The sequence below is a fragment of the Pseudophryne corroboree genome, chromosome 6, assembly GCF_028390025.1.
Source record: "Pseudophryne corroboree isolate aPseCor3 chromosome 6, aPseCor3.hap2, whole genome shotgun sequence".
In the NCBI taxonomy this organism is placed as follows: Eukaryota; Metazoa; Chordata; class Amphibia; order Anura; family Myobatrachidae; genus Pseudophryne; species Pseudophryne corroboree.
The window spans coordinates 436,649,123-436,667,248 of record NC_086449.1 but is presented as its reverse complement, the minus strand read 5'-3'; the positions used below and the strand labels follow the sequence as shown (position 1 = coordinate 436,667,248).

General features: G+C 48.5%; 1 protein-coding gene across 4 annotated transcripts in view; it reads left to right on the top strand.

Annotated features, from left to right (window-relative positions):
* LRRK2 (leucine rich repeat kinase 2) overlaps positions 1–18,126 on the top strand; it is a 469,339-nt gene that overhangs the window by 177,526 nt on the left and 273,687 nt on the right. For all 4 annotated transcript variants that reach the window (XM_063927081.1, XM_063927083.1, XM_063927080.1 and 1 more), the window contains exon 15: positions 6,250–6,383. In XM_063927081.1, coding sequence (XP_063783151.1) covers positions 6,250–6,383 — 134 coding nt within the window. The remainder of the gene's footprint in view (positions 1–6,249; positions 6,384–18,126) is intronic.

Genomic DNA, 18,126 nt, shown 5'->3' with positions numbered 1-18,126 from the left:
ATGGTAGACTTAACATTGTTAACTCTCTTTCTGCGAGGTACATTGGGTTCCACAGGGCGCCCACCATGATGCACCTGCTTCTATGGGTTTGTATGGCATTAGCTGCTGGTCCCTTCTCCTGTCGTGAGAATGTGGTTCTATGTGACTAACATCTGCCTTCTTTCTTGCCTGCTCCTGCATTGGACGGGTTCACGAAACTGAGCTGTCAGTGCCTGGAGGCGGGGTTATAGAGGAGGCCCCAATACATCCTGGGACAGCCTAAAGCTTTATCCTGTTGGTGCCTTTGGATTAAAATCCACTCTACACCCCGATGTTTCCCTGTGGAACCCAATGTACCTTGCATAAAGAGAGTTAACAATGGTAAGTCTACCATAACTCTCCTTTTTTTGGCTGTGGGATGCTATTGGCTTGTATAGCAGCAGACGGAGTTGTGACATATAATGAAAGTAAAGAAGAGAAAAACTTTGCTCCCAACGCCTATTTCTCTGACGTCCTAGTGGATGCTGGGAACTCCGTAAGGACCATGGGGATTAGCGGCTCCGCAGGAGACAGGGCACATCTAAAGAAAGCTTTAGGATCACCTGGTGTGCACTGGCTCCTCCCCCTATGACCCTCCTCCAAGCCTCAGTTAGATTTTCTGTGCCCGACGAGAAGGGTGCACACTAGGGGCTCTCCTGAGCTCTTTGTGAAAGTTTTAGTTTAGGTTTATTATTTTCAGTGAGACCTGCTGGCAACAGGCTCACTGCATCGAGGGACTAAGGGGAGAAGAAGCGAACTCACCTGCGTGCAGAGTGGATTGGGCTTCTTAGGCTACTGGACATTAGCTCCAGAGGGACGATCACAGGTTCAGCCTGGATGGGTCACCGGAGCCGCGCCGCCGGCCCCCTTACAGAGCCAGAAGAGCGAAGAGGTCCGGAAAAATCGGCGGCAGAAGACTTTCCTGTCTTCAGATAAAGGTAGGCGCACAGCACCGCAGCTGTGCGCCATTGCTCTCAGCACACTTCACACTCCGGTCACTGAGGGTGCAGGGCGCTGGGGGGGCAGCGCTCTGAGACGCAATAAATCGTTAGAAAACCTTTTATGGCTAAAATAAATGCATCACATATAACTCCTGGGCTATATGGATGCATTTAACCCCTGCCAAAACATACAAGAAAACGGATGATAAGGACGCCGAGAAAGGGGCGGAGCCTATCTTCTCAGCACACTGGCGCCATTTTCCCTCACAGCTCAGTTGGAGGGAAGCTCCCTGGCTCTCCCCTGCAGTCACTACACTACAGAAAGGGGTTAAAAAAGAGAGGGGGGCACAAATTAGGCGCAGTATAAACAATACAGCAGCTATAAAGGGAAAAACACTTATATAAGGTTATCCCTGTATATATATAGCGCTCTGGTGTGTGCTGGCAAACTCTCCCTCTGTCTCCCCAAAGGGCTAATGGGGTCCTGTCCTTTATCAGAGCATTCCCTGTGTGTGTGCTGTGTGTCGGTACGTTTGTGTCGACATGTATGAGGAGAAAAATGATGAGGAGACGGAGTAGAGTGTCTGTAATAGTGTTGTCACCCCCTGGGGGGTCGACACCTGAGTGGATGTACTGTGGAAATTGCGTGACAGTGTCAGCTTTGTATAAAAGACAGTGGTTGACATGAGACAGCCGGCTACTCAGCTTGTGCCTGTCCAGACGTCTCATATAGGGGCTCTAAAGCGCCCGTTACCTCAGATACAGACGCCGACACAGATACTGACTCCTGTGTCGACGGTGAAGAGACAACCGTGATTTCCAAATAGGGCCACACATTGCATGATTGAGGCAATGAAAAAAGTTTACACTTTTCTAATAATATGAATACCACCAAAAAAAAAAAAAGGGGTATTATGTTGGTGAGGAAAAACTTCCTGTAGTTTTCCGGAATCTGAGAAATAAAATGCGTGGGTTTCCCCCCGATAACAATTGATCATTTCTAAAAAGTTATTGGCAGTATACCTTTTCCCGCCAGAGGTTTGGGTGCGTTGGGAAACACCCCCTAGGGGGGATAAGGCGCTCACACGCTTGTAAGAACAAGGGCTCTACCCTCTCTTGAGATGGCCGCCCTTAAGGATCCTGCTGATAGAAAGCAGGAGGGTATCCTAAAATGTATTTACACACATACTGGTGTTATACTGCGACCAGCAATCGCCTCAGCCTGGATGTGCAGTGCTGGGTTGGCGTGGTCGGATTCCCTGACTGGAAATATGATATCCTAGATAAGGACAGTATATTATTGCCTATAGAGCAATTAAAAGATGCATTTCTATATATGCATGATGCACAGCGGAATATTTGCCGACTGGCATCAAGTATAAGTACGTTGTCCAATTATACCAGTAAAGTGGTCAGGTGATGCGGATTCCAAACGGCATTTGGAAGTATTGCCTTAAAAGAGGGGGTGTACCCCAGGTCGCCTCTCAAAATAAGACGCCGTATTATCAGGCGCAGGCCTGGTTGGCAAGCGGACAAAAGGGTTCCTCTTTTCTGCTCGTGACAGAGGGAGAGGAAAATGGCTGCAGAGATCAGCCAGTTCCAAGGAACAGAAACTCTTTTCCGCCTCTGCCAAGCCCTCAGTATGACGCTAGGGCTTTACAAGTTCAGGCACGGTGGGGTCCCGTTCTCAATGAATTTCAGTGCGCAGTGGGCTCACTCGCAAGTAGACCCCTGGATCCTTCTGGTAATATTTCAGGGGTACAAATTGGAATTCGAGACGTATCCCCCTCGCCGTTTCCAAAGGTCTGTTTTACCGACGTCTCCCGCTGACAGGGAGGCAGTTTTGGAAACCATTCACAAGCTGTATTCCCAGCAGGTGATAATCAAGGTACCCCTCCTGCAACAGGGAACGGGGTATTATTCCACACTATTGTGGTACCGAAGCCAGACGGCTCGGTGAGACCGATTTTAAAATCTAAAATCTAAAATCTTTGAACACTTGCATACAGAGGTTCAAATTCAAAATTGAGTCACTCAGAGCAGTGATTGCAAACCTGGAAGAAGGGGACTACATGATGTCTCGGGACATCAAGGATGCTTACCTTCATGTCAAAATTTACCCTTCTCACCAAGGGTATTTCAGGTTATGGTACAGAACTGTCACTATCAGTTCGGACGCTGCCGTAGGGATGGTCCACGGCACCCCGGGTCTTTACTGAAGTAATGACCGTAATGATGATATTCCTTCGAAGGAAGGGAATTTTAGTTATCCGTTACTTGGACGATTCCCTGATAAGGGTAAGATCCAGGGAACAGTTGGAGATCGGTGTAGCACTATATCAGGTAGTGTTGCGGCAGCACGATTGGATTCTCAATATTCCAAAATCGCAGCTGGTTCCGACGACTTGTCTTCTGTTCCTAGGGATGATCCTGGACACAGTCCAGAAAGAAGGTGTCTCTCCCGGAGGAGAAAGCCAGGGAGTTATCCGAGCTAGTCAGGAACCTCCTAAAACCGAACCAAGTCTCAGTGCATCAATGCACAAGGGTTCTGGGTAAAAATGGTGGCTTCCTACGAAGCAATCCCATTCGGCAGATTCCACGCAAGACTTTCCAGTGGAACCTACTGGACAAATGGTCCGGGTCGCATCTTCAGATGCTTCAGCGGATAACCCTGTCACCGGGGACAAGGGTATCCCTCCTGTGGTGGTTGCAGAGTGCTCATCTTCTAGAGGGCCGCAGATTCGGCATTCGGGACTGGGTCCTGGTGGCCACGGATGCCAGCCTGCGAGGCTGGGGAGCAGTCACACAGGGAAGGAATTTCCAGGGCTTATGGTCAAGCCTGGAGACATCTCTTCATATAAACATTCTGGAACTAAGGGCCATTTACAATGCCCTAAGTCAAGCGAAACCCCTGCTTCAGGGTCAGGCGGTATTGATCCAATCGGACAACATCACGTCAGTCGCCCACGTAAACAGACAGGGCGGCACGGGAAGCAGGGGGGCAATGGCAGAAGCTGCAAGGATTCTTCGCTGGGCGGAGAATCATGTGATAGCACTGTCAGCAGTGTTCATTCCGGGAGTGGACAACTGGGAAGCAGACTTCCTCAGCAGACACGACCTTCACCCGGGAGAGTGGGGACTTCACCCAGAAGTCTTCCACCTGATTGTAAACCGTTGGGAAAAACCAAAGGTGGACATAATGGCGTCCCGTCTAAACAAAAAACTAGACAGATATTGCGCCAGGTCAGGGGACCCTCAGGCAATAGCGGTGGACGCTCTGGTAACACCGTGGGTGTACCAGTCAGTGTATGTGTTCCCTCCTCTGCCTCTCATACCAAAAGTACTGAGAATCATAAGAAGGAGAGGAGTAAGAACTATACTCGTGGTTCCGGATTGGCCAAGAAGGACTTGGTATCCGGAACTTCAAGAGATGCTCACGGACGAACCGTGGCCTCTACCTCTAAGAAAGGACCTGCTCCAGCAGGGGCCTTGTCTGTTCCAAGACTTACCGCGGCTGCGTTTGACGGCTTGGCGGTTGAACGCCGGATCCTGAAGGAAAAAGGCATTCCAGATGAAGTCATCCCTACCCTGGTCAAGGCCAGGAAGGACGTAACCGCAAAACATCATCACCGCATTGGCGAAAATATGTTGCGTGGTGGGAGGCCAAGAAGGCCCTACAGAGGAATTTCAACTGGGTCGTTTCCTCCATTTCCTGCAAACAGGACTGTCTATGGGCCTAAAATTAGGGTCCATTAAGGTTCAAATTTCGGCCCTGTCGATTTTCTTCCAAAAGGAACTGGCTTCAGTGCCTGAAGTTCAGACATTTGTAAAAGGGGTACTGCATATACAGCCTCCTTTTGTGCCTCCAGTGGCACCTTGGGATCTCAATGTTGTGTTGAGTTTCCTAAAGTCACATTGGTTTGAACCACTCACCACTGTGGACTTAAAATATCTCACATGGAAGGTGACGATGCTGTTAGCCCTGGCTTCAGCCAGGCGTGTGTCAGAACTGGCGGCTTTATCATATAAAAGCCCTTATTTAATATTTCATTCTGACAGGGCAGAATTGAGGACTTGTCCTCAATTTCTACCTAAGGTGGTTTCTGCATTTCACATGAAGCAACCTATTGTGGTACCTGCGGCTACTAAGGACTTGGAGGATTCCAAGTTGCTTGACGTGGTCAGGGCCCTGAAAATATATGTTTCCAGGACGGCTGGAGTCAGAAAATCTGACTCGCTGTTTATCCTGTATGCACCCAACAAACTGGGTGCTCCTGCTTCTAAGCAGACGATTGCTCGTTGGATTTGTAGTACAATTCAGCTTGCACATTCTGTGGCAGGCCTGCCACAGCCAAAAATCTTAAAATGCCCACTCCACAAGGAAGGTGGGCTCATCTTGGGCAGCTGCCCGAGGGGTCTCGGCTTTACAACTTTGCCGAGCAGTTACTTGGTCAGGAGCAAATACGTTTGTAAACTTCTACAAATTTGCTACCCTGGCTGAGGAGGACCTGGAGTTCTCTCATTCGGTGCTGCAGAGTCATCCGCACTCTCCCGCCCGTTTGGGAGCTTTGGTATAATCCCCATGGTCCTTACGGAGTTCCCAGCATCCACTAGGACGTCAGAGAAAATAAGAATTTACTTACCGATAGTTCTATTTCTCGTAGTCCGTAGTGGATGCTGGGCGCCCATCCCAAGTGCGGATTGTCTGCAATACCGGTACATAATTATTGTTACCAAAAAATTCGGGTTATTGTTGTAGTGAGCCATCTTTTATAGAGGCTTCTCTATTATCATGCTGTTAACTGGGTTCAGATCACAAGTTGTACAGTGTGATTGGTGTGGCTGGTATGAGTCTTACCCGGGATTCAAAATCCTTCCTTATTGTGTACGCTCGTCCGGGCACAGTATCCTAACTGAGGCTTGGAGGAGGGTCATAGGGGGAGGAGCCAGTGCACACCAGGTGATCCTAAAGCTTTCTTTAGATGTGCCCTGTCTCCTGCGGAGCCGCTAATCCCCATGGTCCTTACGGAGTTCCCAGCATCCACTACGGACTACGAGAAATAGAATTATCGGTAAGTAAATTCTTATTTTTCTATTTATTTTTTTAATGTGACATTTAAAAAGATAAAAGGATATAGCTTTTGGGTGTACATTCCTAGAATTATGGACATGCCTACTGAGGAATAGCGTTCCCTTATCAAAAATGCAGCTTTAATGAGTCAGAAACATTTTATTATTAATGTACTACGGTTTGTATTATTCATTTAGTAAACAAATGTATTTTTTTCAGACACAAAATTAGATGTTCCAAATGAAACAGTGATAGCCGAAGAAACTGTTTCTCTAAATCTCCCACTTAAAGTAATCAAGAACCAGTGTTTACTTGAAGGAACCCATAAATTAATGTTACAAGCTCTTAACAAAGTAAGTGTTATAAAAATATATAACTAATTTTATAATATTGGCTGTGACGTTTATTAACCATCAGAAGCAGGCTTCATTTAAAACCATTTTAAATGTAATTACAAGACTAAGGGGTCTATTTACTAAGCCTTGGATGGAGATAGATCCAACGAAGATAAAGTACCAGCCAATCAGCTCCTAACTGTCATTATTCAAACTCAGCCTGTGACATGGCAGTTAGGAATGGATTGGCTGGGACTTTATCTCCATTGGATTTGTCTCTAACCAAGGCTTGGTAAATAGACCCCTAAGGGGGGATTTCAGTTGCAGGCATTTGTAGAGTTATTCAGAGATGGGCGTAGATTTTGCTTTTGCAGCATAATATGCGTCCATATACTAACATACTGGGCACTGCCTAGCACAGGGCAAGGTGTGGTGCCCCCCCCGCGATGCGTTCTCAATTAAATTGTGAATGCATTGAATAGAGGGCGAACCTTGCCTGCGGAGCATTATTTCCATAAGCAGGAAACGCAGGCAACATCATAGGCCGGCCTAGAAAACGGCCATGTCACTCCTGATTTTCCCGATCTCCCCCCAACGCAGCGTCGCTGCCACCGGTCAGCTGTCGCCTGTCAATCACCATTCGATTGCATCCTTTCAGTGGTGAAGGGTAGCACATGCTTATTATGGCCGGTGCGCGTGCGCAGACCCTATGGACATGGCCGATGCATGCGAACGCAGCAGCTACGTCCATTTCTGAATAAGGCCCTAGGTTCAGAACCCCTTGGACACCCCCCTTAATGACTTTTTAGGCATTTAGAACTTTTTAATTATCTTAATTTGGCCAATAATAACATGTTATATTTGGGGTATAAAACTGCAACTTGAAGAAAAATGGGTTTAAAGATGTGGGACAACAGTATGTTGTGGCGCTGCATGAATGGTACAGGTGTTTTAGTTTTTGGAGGTTTAACTATGTTTTTTAAGTCCCTTAAAATGACACAAAAGCCTACTGATTGCATCACCCCTAGTTTAATAATAGCATTTATTTTGCTTGCTTATTCTGTATAATTTTTTTCACTGAAAATGTATATAATAGCCATATGACACCTTTTGGAATACTACATTCTTTTCTTATGGCCATTATTAGACTTCTATACTGTTATCTAATATTAGTTTGCCTTTTTTGAGGGTACAGGCAGATTTCCCCGTTTTCACCTAGACTTAACACAGGTTTCTCTGACGTCCTAGTGGATGCTGGGAACTCCGTAAGGACCATGGGGAATAGACGGGCTCCGCAGGAGACTGGGCACTCTAAAGAAAAGATTAGGTACTATCTGGTGTGCACTGGCTCCTCCCTCTATGCCCCTCCTCCAGACCTCAGTTAGAATCTGTGCCCGGCCAGAGCTGGGTGCTCCTAGTGGGCTCTCCTGAGCTTACTAGTAAAGAAAGTATTTATTAGGTTTTTTATTTTCAGTGAGCTTCTGCTGGCAACAGACTCACTGCTACGTGGGACTAAGGGGAGAGAAGCAAACCTACCTGCTTGCAGCTAGCTTGTGCTTCTTAGGCTACTGGACACCATTAGCTCCAGAGGGTTCGAACACAGGCACCTGTCCTCGATCGTCCGTTCCCGGAGCCGCGCCGCCGTCCCCCTCGCAGAGCCAGAAGAACAGAAGCTTGAAGACGACGAAATCGGCGGCAGAAGACTCCTGTCTTCATTTAAGGTAGCGCACAGCACCGCAGCTGTGCGCCATTGCTCCCAGCACACTTACACTCTCCGGTCACTGTAGGGTGCAGGGCGCTGGGGGGGGGCGCCCTGGGCAGCAATTGAAGTACCTTTTGGTAATAAAAATACATATATACAGTCTGGCACTGTATATATGTAAAAACCCCCGCCATTTTTTTACACAAAAAGCGGGACAGAAGCCCGCCACTGAGGGGACGGGGCCTTCTTCCTCAGCACACCAGCGCCATTTTTTCTTCACAGCTCCGCTGGAAGCAGCTCCCCAGGCTCTCCCCTGCAGTATCCAGGTACAAGAAGGGTAAAAAAGAGAGGGGGGGGCACATAAATTTAGGCGCAAATAAAACATATAAGGCAGCTATTGGGTAATCACTTATTATAAGTGAAAATCCCTGTGTTATATAGCGCTGTGGTGTGTGCTGGCATACTCTCTCTCTGTCTCCCCAAAGGACTTTGTGGGGTCCTGTCTTCAGTCTGAGCATTCCCTGTGTGCGTGCGGTGTGTCGGTACGGCTGTGTCGACATGTTTGATGAGGAGGGTTACGTGGAGGCGGAGCAAGGGCAGATAAGTGTGGTGTCGCCCCCGTCGGGGCCGACACCTGATTGGATGGATATGTGGAAGGTCTTAAACGACAATGTCAGTTCCTTACATAAAAGGTTTGATGACACTACAGCCTTGGGACAGCCGGGGTCTCAGCCCGCGCCTGCCCAGGCGACTCAGAAACCTTCAGGGGCTCATAAACGCCCTCTATCTCAGATGGTTGACACAGATGTCGACACGGAGTCCGACTCCAGTGTCGACGATGATGAGGCACATTTACAGTCTAAAATGACCAAAGCCATCCGATACATGATTATTGCAATGAAAGATATATTACACATTTCTGAGATTAACCCTGTTAATACCAAGAGGGTTTATATGTTTGGGGAGAAAAAGCAGCCAGTGACTTTTCCCCCATCTGATGAATTAAATGAATTATGTGAAGAAGCGTGGAGTTCCCCTGATAAGAAACTAGTGATTTCTAAGAGGTTACCGATGGCGTACCCTTTCCCGCCAACGGATAGGTTACGTTGGGAAACATCCCCTAGGGTGGACAAGGCGCTGACACGCTTATCTAAAAAGGTGGCCCTGCCGTCTCAGGATACGGCCGCCCTAAAGGAGCCTGCGGATAGAAAGCAGGAAGCTATCCTGAAGTCAGTGTATACACACTCTGGTACTCTACTGAGACCTGCTATTGCTTCAGCCTGGATGTGTAGTGCTGTAGCAGCATGGACAGATACTCTGTCAGACGACATAGATTCCCTCGACAGGGATACTGTTTTGCTAACCCTGGGCCATATAAAAGACGTCGTCTTATATATGCGGGATGCCCAGAGGGACATTTGCCTGCTGGGCTCTAGAATTAATGCTATGTCCATTTCTGCCTGGAGGGTCTTATGGACTCGGCAATGGACAGGAGATGCTGATTCTAAAAAACACATGGAGGTTTTGCCTTATAAGGGTGAGGAATTGTTTGGGGACGGTCTTTCGGACCTCGTGTCCACAGCGACAGCTGGAAAGTCGACTTTCTTGCCTCAGGTTTCCTCACAGCCTAAGAAAGCACCGTATTATCAAATGCAGTCCTTTCGTTCTCAGAAAGGCAAGCGGGTCAGGGGCGCATCCTTTCTTGCCAGAGGCAGGGGTAAGAAGCTGCACAATGCAACCAGTTCCCAGGAACAAAAGTCCTCCTCTGCTTCCACTAAGTCCACCGCATGACGTTGGGGCTCCACAGGCAGAGCCAGGTGCGGTGGGGGCGCGTCTCCGAAACTTCAGCAACCAGTAGGTTTGTTTACAGGAAGATCTCTGGGCTGTACAAATTGTTTCTCAGGGATACAAGCTGGAATTCGAAGCGACTCCCCCCGCTGTTGCCTCAAATCAGCCTTGCCAGCTTCCCCCATGGAAAGGGAGGTAGTACTGGCGGCAATTCACAAGCTGTACCTCCAGCAAGTGATTATCAGGGTCCCCCTCCTTCAACAGGGAAGGGGTTACTATTCCACAATGTTTGTGGTACCGAAACCGGACGGTTCGGTGAGACCCATTGTGAATTTAAAATCCTTGAACACTTATATAAAGAAATTCAAGTTCAAAATGGAATCGCTCAGAGCGGTTATTGCAAGCCTGGAAGAGGGGGATTTTATGGTGTCGCTGGACATCAAGGATGCTTACTTGCATGTCCCCATTTACCCACTTCACCAGAAGTACCTCAGGTTTGTGGTACAGGACTGTCATTACCAGTTCCAGACGTTGCCGTTTGGCCTGTCCACGGCACCGAGGATATTTACCAAGGTAATGGCCGAAATGATGATACTCCTTCGGAAGAAGGGAGTTATAGTTATCCCGTACTTGGACGATCTCCTCATAAAGGCGAGGTCCAGAGAGCAGTTGTTGATCAGCGTAGCACTCTCTCAGGAAGTGTTGCAACAGCACGGCTGGATTCTGAATGTTCCAAAGTCGCAGCTGATTCCTACGACGCGTCTGCTTTTCCTGGGCATGATTCTGGACACAGAACAGAAGAAGGTGTTTCTCCCGGTGGAGAAGGCCCAGGAATTAGCATCTCTGGTCAGGGACCTCCTGAAACCAAAACAGGTATCGGTGCATCACTGCACGCGAGTCCTGGGAAAGATGGTGGCTTCATACGAAGCCATTCCCTTCGGCAGGTTCCATGCAAGGATCTTTCAGTGGGATCTGTTGGACAAGTGGTCCGGATCGCATCTTCAGATGCATCGGCTGATCACCCTGTCCCCAAGGGCCAGGGTGTCTCTTCTGTGGTGGCTGCAGAGTGCTCACCTTCTCGAGGGCCGCAGATTTGGCATTCAGGACTGGGTCCTGGTAACCACGGATGCAAGCCTCCGAGGGTGGGGAGCAGTCACACAGGGAAGAAATTTCCAAGGTCTGTGGTCAAGTCAGGAGACTTGCCTTCACATCAACATCCTGGAACTAAGGGCCGTATACAACGCCCTACGTCAAGCGGAGACCCTGCTTCGCGACCAACCGGTTCTGATTCAGTCAGACACCATCACCGCAGTAGCTCATGTAAACCGACAAGGCGGCACAAGGAGCAGGGTAGCGATGGCGGAAGCCACCGGAATTCTTCGCTGGGCGAAAAATCACGTAAGCGCACTGTCAGCAGTGTTCATCCCGGGAGTGGACAGCTGGGAAGCAGACTTTCTCAGCAGACACGACCTACATCCGGGAGAGTGGGGACTTCATCAGGGAGTCTTCGCACAGACTGCAAGTCGGTGGGTACTGCCACAGGTGGACATGATGGCATCCCGCCTCAACAAAAAAGCTACAGAGGTATTGCGCCAGGTCAAGAGACCCTCAGGCGATAGCTGTAGACGCCCTGGTGACACCGTGGGTTTTCCAGTCGGTCTATGTATTTCCTCCTCTTCCCATCATACCCAAGGTGCTGAGAATAATAAGAAAAAGAGGAGTGAGAACGATACTCATTGTTCCAGATTGGCCTCGAAGGACTTGGTATCCAGATCTGCAAGAAATGCTCACAGAGGACCCGTGGCCTCTTCCGCTAAGACAGGACTTGTTGCAACAAGGGCCCTGTCTGTTCCAAGACTTACCGCGGCTGCGTTTGACGGCATTGCGGTTGAACGCCGGATCCTAGCGGAGAAAGGCATTCAGGATGAGGTCATTCCTACGCTGATAAAGGCTAGGAAGGACGTGACAGCTCAACATTATCACCGTATATGGCGAAAATATGTTGCTTGGTGGGAGGTCAGGAATGCCCCTACGGAGGAATTCCAGCTGGGCCGTTTCCTTCACTTCCTACAGTCAGGAGTGACTTTGGGCCTAAAATTGGGTTCCATTAAGGTCCAGATTTCGGCCTTATCCATTTTCTTTTAAAGGGAGTTGACTTCTCTACCTGAAGTTCAGACGTTTGTGAAGGGAGTGCTGCATATTCAGCCCCCTTTTGTGCCTCCAGTGGCACCTTGGGATCTTAACGTGGTGTTGAGTTTCCTGAAATCCCACTTGTTTGAACCATGCGGATAGAGCAGAGTTGCGGACCCATCCACAATTCCTGCCAAAAGTGGTTTCATCTTTTCATATAAACCAACCTATTGTGGTGCCTGTGGCTACTACGGACTTGGAGGATTCCGAGTTGCTTGATGTGGTCAGGGCTTTGAAGGTTTATGTAGCCAGAACGGCTAGAGTCAGGAAAACAGACTCTTTGTTTATCCTGTATGCTTCCAACAAGCTTGGTGCGCCTGCTTCAAAGCAAACTGTTGCTCGCTGGATCTGTAACACGATTCAGCAGGCTCATTCTGCGGCTGGATTGCCGCTGCCAAAATCAGTTAAGGGCCCATTCCACTAGGAAGGTGGGCTTTTTTTGGGCGGCTGCCCGAGGGGTCTCGGCACTACAGCTGTGCCGAGCGGCTACTTGGTCAGGTTCAAACACTTTTGCAAAGTTCTACAAGTTTGATACCCTGGCTGAGGAGGACCTTGTGTTTGCTCATTCGGTGCTGCAGAGTCATCCGCACTCTCCCGCCCGTTTGGGAGCTTTGGTATAATCCCCATGGTCCTTACGGAGTCCCCAGCATCCACTAGGACGTTAGAGAAAATAAGATTTTACTTACCGGTAAATCTATTTCTCGTAGTCCGTAGTGGATGCTGGGCGCCCGTCCCAAGTGCGGACGACTTCTGCAATACTTGTATATAGTTATTGCTGCAATAAGGGCTATGTTATTGTTGCATCAGGGTTGAACTGATGCTCTGTTGTTGTTCATACTGTTGACTGGGTAAGTTTATCACAAGTTATACGGTGTGATTGGTGTGGCTGGTATGAATCTTGCCCTGGATTTCCAAAATCCTTTCCTTGTACTGTCATCTCTTCCAGGCACAGTTTCTCTAACTGAGGTCTGGAGGAGGGACCTAGAGGGAGGAGCCAGAGCACACCAGAATCTAAATTCTTTCTTGAAGTGCCCATGTCTCCTGCGGAGCCTGTCTGTTCCCCATGGTCCTTACGGAGTCCCCAGCATCCACTACGGACTACGAGAAATAGATTTACCGGTAAGTAAAATCTTAGTTTTGCTGGCGAGAGCTACTTGCCGAATTCCGTTTTCACTCATTTCTAATTGAAACACTTGATAAATAGGAGCGCGCATACAGGTGAAAAATGAAATTATCGGGTGATGAGCACGAAAGGTAAACACTCGAAAAAGAAAAGGCATTTCACCTGCAATTGAATTTCCTCCTAATTGTTCTTACTAATTGCTTTGTTGCTGCAACCCTGTACAATTCATTGGCTGTCTGCTTTCAACAGTGCCCTCAACAATGTTGTTGCTGCCTTTTTTCTTTTTATTGGTCTCCTCTATCTTCATATACATTCATAATTGTGTTATTTGATTTGTGTTTATAAGACCCAGTGGCGGATCAGGGGGAAACCCCTCCTGCTGCTGCCAGAGGGGCCAGGGGTGTGTGTTAAGGGGGGCTATTGTTGGTACACCACTGTTAAAGCCAGTAGTCTTATTAGTCCCAGACACTTATGGCATAGGCCTGATGTATACTCTGCATTTCCTCAAGTATGACTGTATCTTTCACTGCCAGGGAGGAGAAGACCTAGATACCTGGAGAGGAGGGGTACAATGGAACATGGGCAAGGGAAAGGAGCAATAAAAATGGGAACAAGACACAAGGGGAACATGGACAGTTCATGTAGGAGAGCACTTTGTTAGAACAAGTTAGTGGTGGGGTAGGGAGGAGAGCCTAAACATGGAGAATAAATGAAGACTTGACACAGCCATGGGCAAGTTAAAAGGATACATAAATGTGCATTTGACACAGGAGGAAGAAAACGTGACAGAGTGGTTGTGTAAAATAATAAACCTGGAGGAGAAGGTCATGTTGACAGCACATAGATGGGGAAAGGATTCAAAAGATGTGGGCTAGATGCATCATCGCTTGGAGAGTGTTAAAATGGAGAGAGAAAAAGTATCAGCCAATCAGCTTCTAACTGCCATGTCACAGGCCCTGTTTGAAAAATGACAGGAACTGGTTGGCTGTTACTTTATCACTCTCTATTTCTCTAACGTCCTAGTGGATGCTGGGGATTCCGTCAGGACCATGGGGAATAGCGGCTCCGCAGGAGACAGGGCACAAAAGCAAGCTTTTAGGATCACATGGTGTGTACTGGCTCCTCCCCCTATGACCCTCCTCCAAGCCTTAGTTAGGTTTTTGTGCCCGGCCGAGAAGGGTGCAATCTAGGTGGCTCTCTTAAAGAGTTACTTAGAAAAAGTTTTTAGGTTCTTTATTTTCAGTGAGTCCTGCTGGCAACAGGCTCACTGCATCGAGGGACTTAGGGGAGAGATTTTCAACTCACCTGCGTGCAGGATGGATTGGATTCTTAGGCTACTGGACATAGCTCCAGAGGGAGTCGGAACACAGGGCTCGCCCTGGGGTTCGTCCCGGAGCCGCGCCGCCGACCCCCCTTGCAGACGCTGAAGATGAAGAGGTCCGGAACCAGGCGGCAGAAGACTCTCAGTCTTCATCAGGTAGCGCACAGCACTGCAGCTGTGCGCCATTGTTGTCAGCACACTTCACACAGCGGTCACGGAGGGTGCAGGGCGCTGGGGGGGGGGGTGCCCTGGGCAGCAATGTATAATACCTGTATGGCGAAAAATACATCACATATAGCCCTTGAGGCTATATGGATGTATTTAACCCCTGCCAGATATCTAAAACTCCGGAGAAGAAGCCCGCCGAAAAGGGGGCGGGGCCTATTCTCCTCAGCACACAGCGCCATTTTCCCTCACAGAAAGGCTGGTGGGAAGGCTCCCATGCTCTCCCCTGCACTGCACTACAGAAACAGGGTTAAAACAGAGAGGGGGGGCACTGATTTGGCGATATGTATATATATTAAAATGCTATAAGGGAGGAACACTTATATGAAGGTTGTCCCTGGATAATTATAGCGTTTTGGTGTGTGCTGGCAAACTCTCCCTCTGTCTCCCCAAAGGGCTAGTGGGTCCTGTCCTCTATCAGAGCATTCCCTATGTGTGTGCTGTATGTCGGTACGTGTGTGTCGACATGTATGAGGAAAATATTGGTGAGGAGGCGGAGCAAATTGCCTGTAATGGTGATGTCACTCTCTAGGGAGTCGACACCGGAATGGATGGCTTATTTATGGAAATTACGTGACAATGTCAACACGCTGCAAGCCGGTTGACGACATGAGAGGGCCGGCGAACAAATTAGTATCTGTCCAGGCGTCTCAAACACCGTCAGGGGCTGTAAAATGCCCATTTACCTCAGTCGGTCGACACAGACCCAGACACGGACACTGATTTCAGTGTCGACGGTGAAGAAACAAACGTATTTTCTTTTAGGGCCACACGTTAAGGGCAATGAAGGAGGTGTTACATATTTCTGATACTCCAAGTACCACAAAAAAGGGTATTATATGTGAGGTGAAAAAACTACCTGTAGTTTTTCCTGAATCAGATAAATTAAATGAAGTGTGTGATGATGCGTGGGTTTCCCCCGATAGAAAATTATTGGCGGTATACCTTTTCCCGCCAGAAGTTAAGGCGCGGTGGGAAACACCCCTCAGGGTGGATAAGGCGCTCACACGCTTATCAGAACAAGTGGCGGTACCATCTACGGATAGGGCCGTACTTAAGGAGCCAGCTGATAGGAGGCTGAAAAATATCCTAAAAAGTATACACACACATGCTGGTGTTATACTGCGACCAGCGATCGCCTCAGCCTGGATGTGCAGAGCTGAGGTGGCTTGGTTGGATTCCCTGACTAAAAATATTGATACCTTTGACAGGGACAGTATTTTATTGACTATAGAGCATTTAAAGGATGCATTTCTATATATGCGAGATGCGCAGAGGGATATTTGCACTCTGGCATCAAGAGTAAATGCGATGTCCATATCTGCAAGAAGATGTTTATGGACACGACAGTGGTCAGGTGATGCAGATTCCAAACGGCACAAAGATGTATTGCCGTATAAAGGGGAGGAGTTATTTGGGGTCGGTCCATGGGACCTGGTGGCCAGGGCAACTGCTGGAAAATCCACCGTTTTTTACCCTAAGTCACATCTCTGCAGAAAAAGACACCGTCTTTTCAGCCTCAGTCCTTTCGTCCCTATAAGAGTCATATCTGCCCAGGGATAGAGGAAAGGGAAGAAGACTGCAGCAGGCAGCCCATTCCCAGGAACAGAAGCCCTCCACTGCTTCTACCAAGTTCTCAGCATGACGCTGGGACCGTACAGGACCCCTGGATCCTACAAGTAGTATCCAAGGGGTACAGATTGGAATGTCGAGAGGTTTCCCCCCTCGCAGGTTCCTGTAGTCTGCTGTACCAATGTCTCCCTCCGACAGGGAGGCAGTATTGAAAACAATTCACAAGCTGTATTCCCAGCAGGTGATGATAAAATTACCCCTCCGACAACAAGGAAAGGGGTATTACTCCACACTATATGGTGGTACTGAAGGCTAGGTGAGACCTATTCTAAATCTGAAAAATTTGAACACTTACAAGGGTTCAAATCCAGATGGAGTCACTCAGAGCAGTGATAGCAAAAAACAAGGGGACTATATGGTGTCCCGGGACATCAGGGATGCTTACCTCCATGTCCCAAAATTTGCCTTTTCTCACCAAGGGTACCTCAGGTTCGTGGTACAGAACTGTCACTATCAGTTTCAAGACGATGCCGTTGGATTGTCCAAGGCACCCCGGGTCCTTACCAAGGTAATGACCGAAAGGAGGATTCGTCTTCAAAGAAAATGGACGACCTCCTGATAAGAACAAGGTCCAGAGAACAGTTGGAGGTCGGAGTAGCACTATCTCAAGTAGTTCTACGACAGCACGGGTGGATTCTAAATATTCCAAAACCGCAGTTGTTCCGACGACACGTCTGCTGGTCCTAGGGATGATTCTGGACACAGTCCAGGAAAAGGTGTTTCTCCCAGAGGAGAAAGCCAGGGAGTTATCCGAGCTAATCGGGATCCTCCTAAAACCAGGAAAAGTGTCAGTGCATCATTGCACAAGAGTCCTGGTAAAAATGGTGGCTTATTACGAAGCGCTTCCATTCGGCAGATTTCACGCAAGAACTCTTCAGTGGGATCTGCTGGACAAATGGTCCGGATCGCATCTTCAGATGCATCAGCGGATAACCCTATATCCAAGGACAAGGGTGTCTCTCCTGTGGTGATTACAGAGTGCTCATCTTCTAGAGGGCCGCAGATTCGGCATTCAGGATTGGATGCTGGTGACCACGGAGGCCAGCCTGAGAGGCTGGGGAGCAGTCACACAAGGAGTGTGATCAAGTCTGGAGAATTCTCTCCACATAAATATACTGGAGCTAAGAGCAAATTTATAATGCTCTAAGCTTAGCAAGACCTCTGCTTCAAGGTCAGCCGGTATTGATCCAGTGGGATAACATCACGGCAGTCGCCCACGTAAACAGAAAGGGCGGCACAAGAAGCAGGAGGGCAGTGGCAAAACTGCAAGGATTTTTCGCTAGGCGGAAAATCATGTGATAGCACTGTCAGCAGTGTTCATTCCGGGAGTGGACGACTGGGAAGCAGACTTCCTCAGCAGGCACGACCTCCACCCGGGAGAGTGGGAACTTCATCGGGAAGTTTTCCGCATGATTGTGAACCGTTGGGAAAGACCAAAGGTGGACATGATGGCGTCCCGCCCGAACAAAAAATGGGACAGGTATTGCGCCAGGTCACGAGACCTTCAGGCGATAGCTGTGGACGTCCTGGTAACACCGTGGGTGTAACAGTCGGTGTATGTGTTCCCTCCTCTGCTTCTCATAACCAAGGTATTGAGAATTATAAGACATAGAGGAGTAAGAACTATACTCGTGGCTCCGGATTGGCCAAGAGGGACTTGGTAACCGGAACTTCAAGAGATGCTCACAGAGCACTAATGGCCTCGGGAGCTAAGAAGGGATTTGCTTTCAGCAAGTACCATGTCTGTTCCAAGAGGAACCGTAGCATCGGCCTTTAAGAA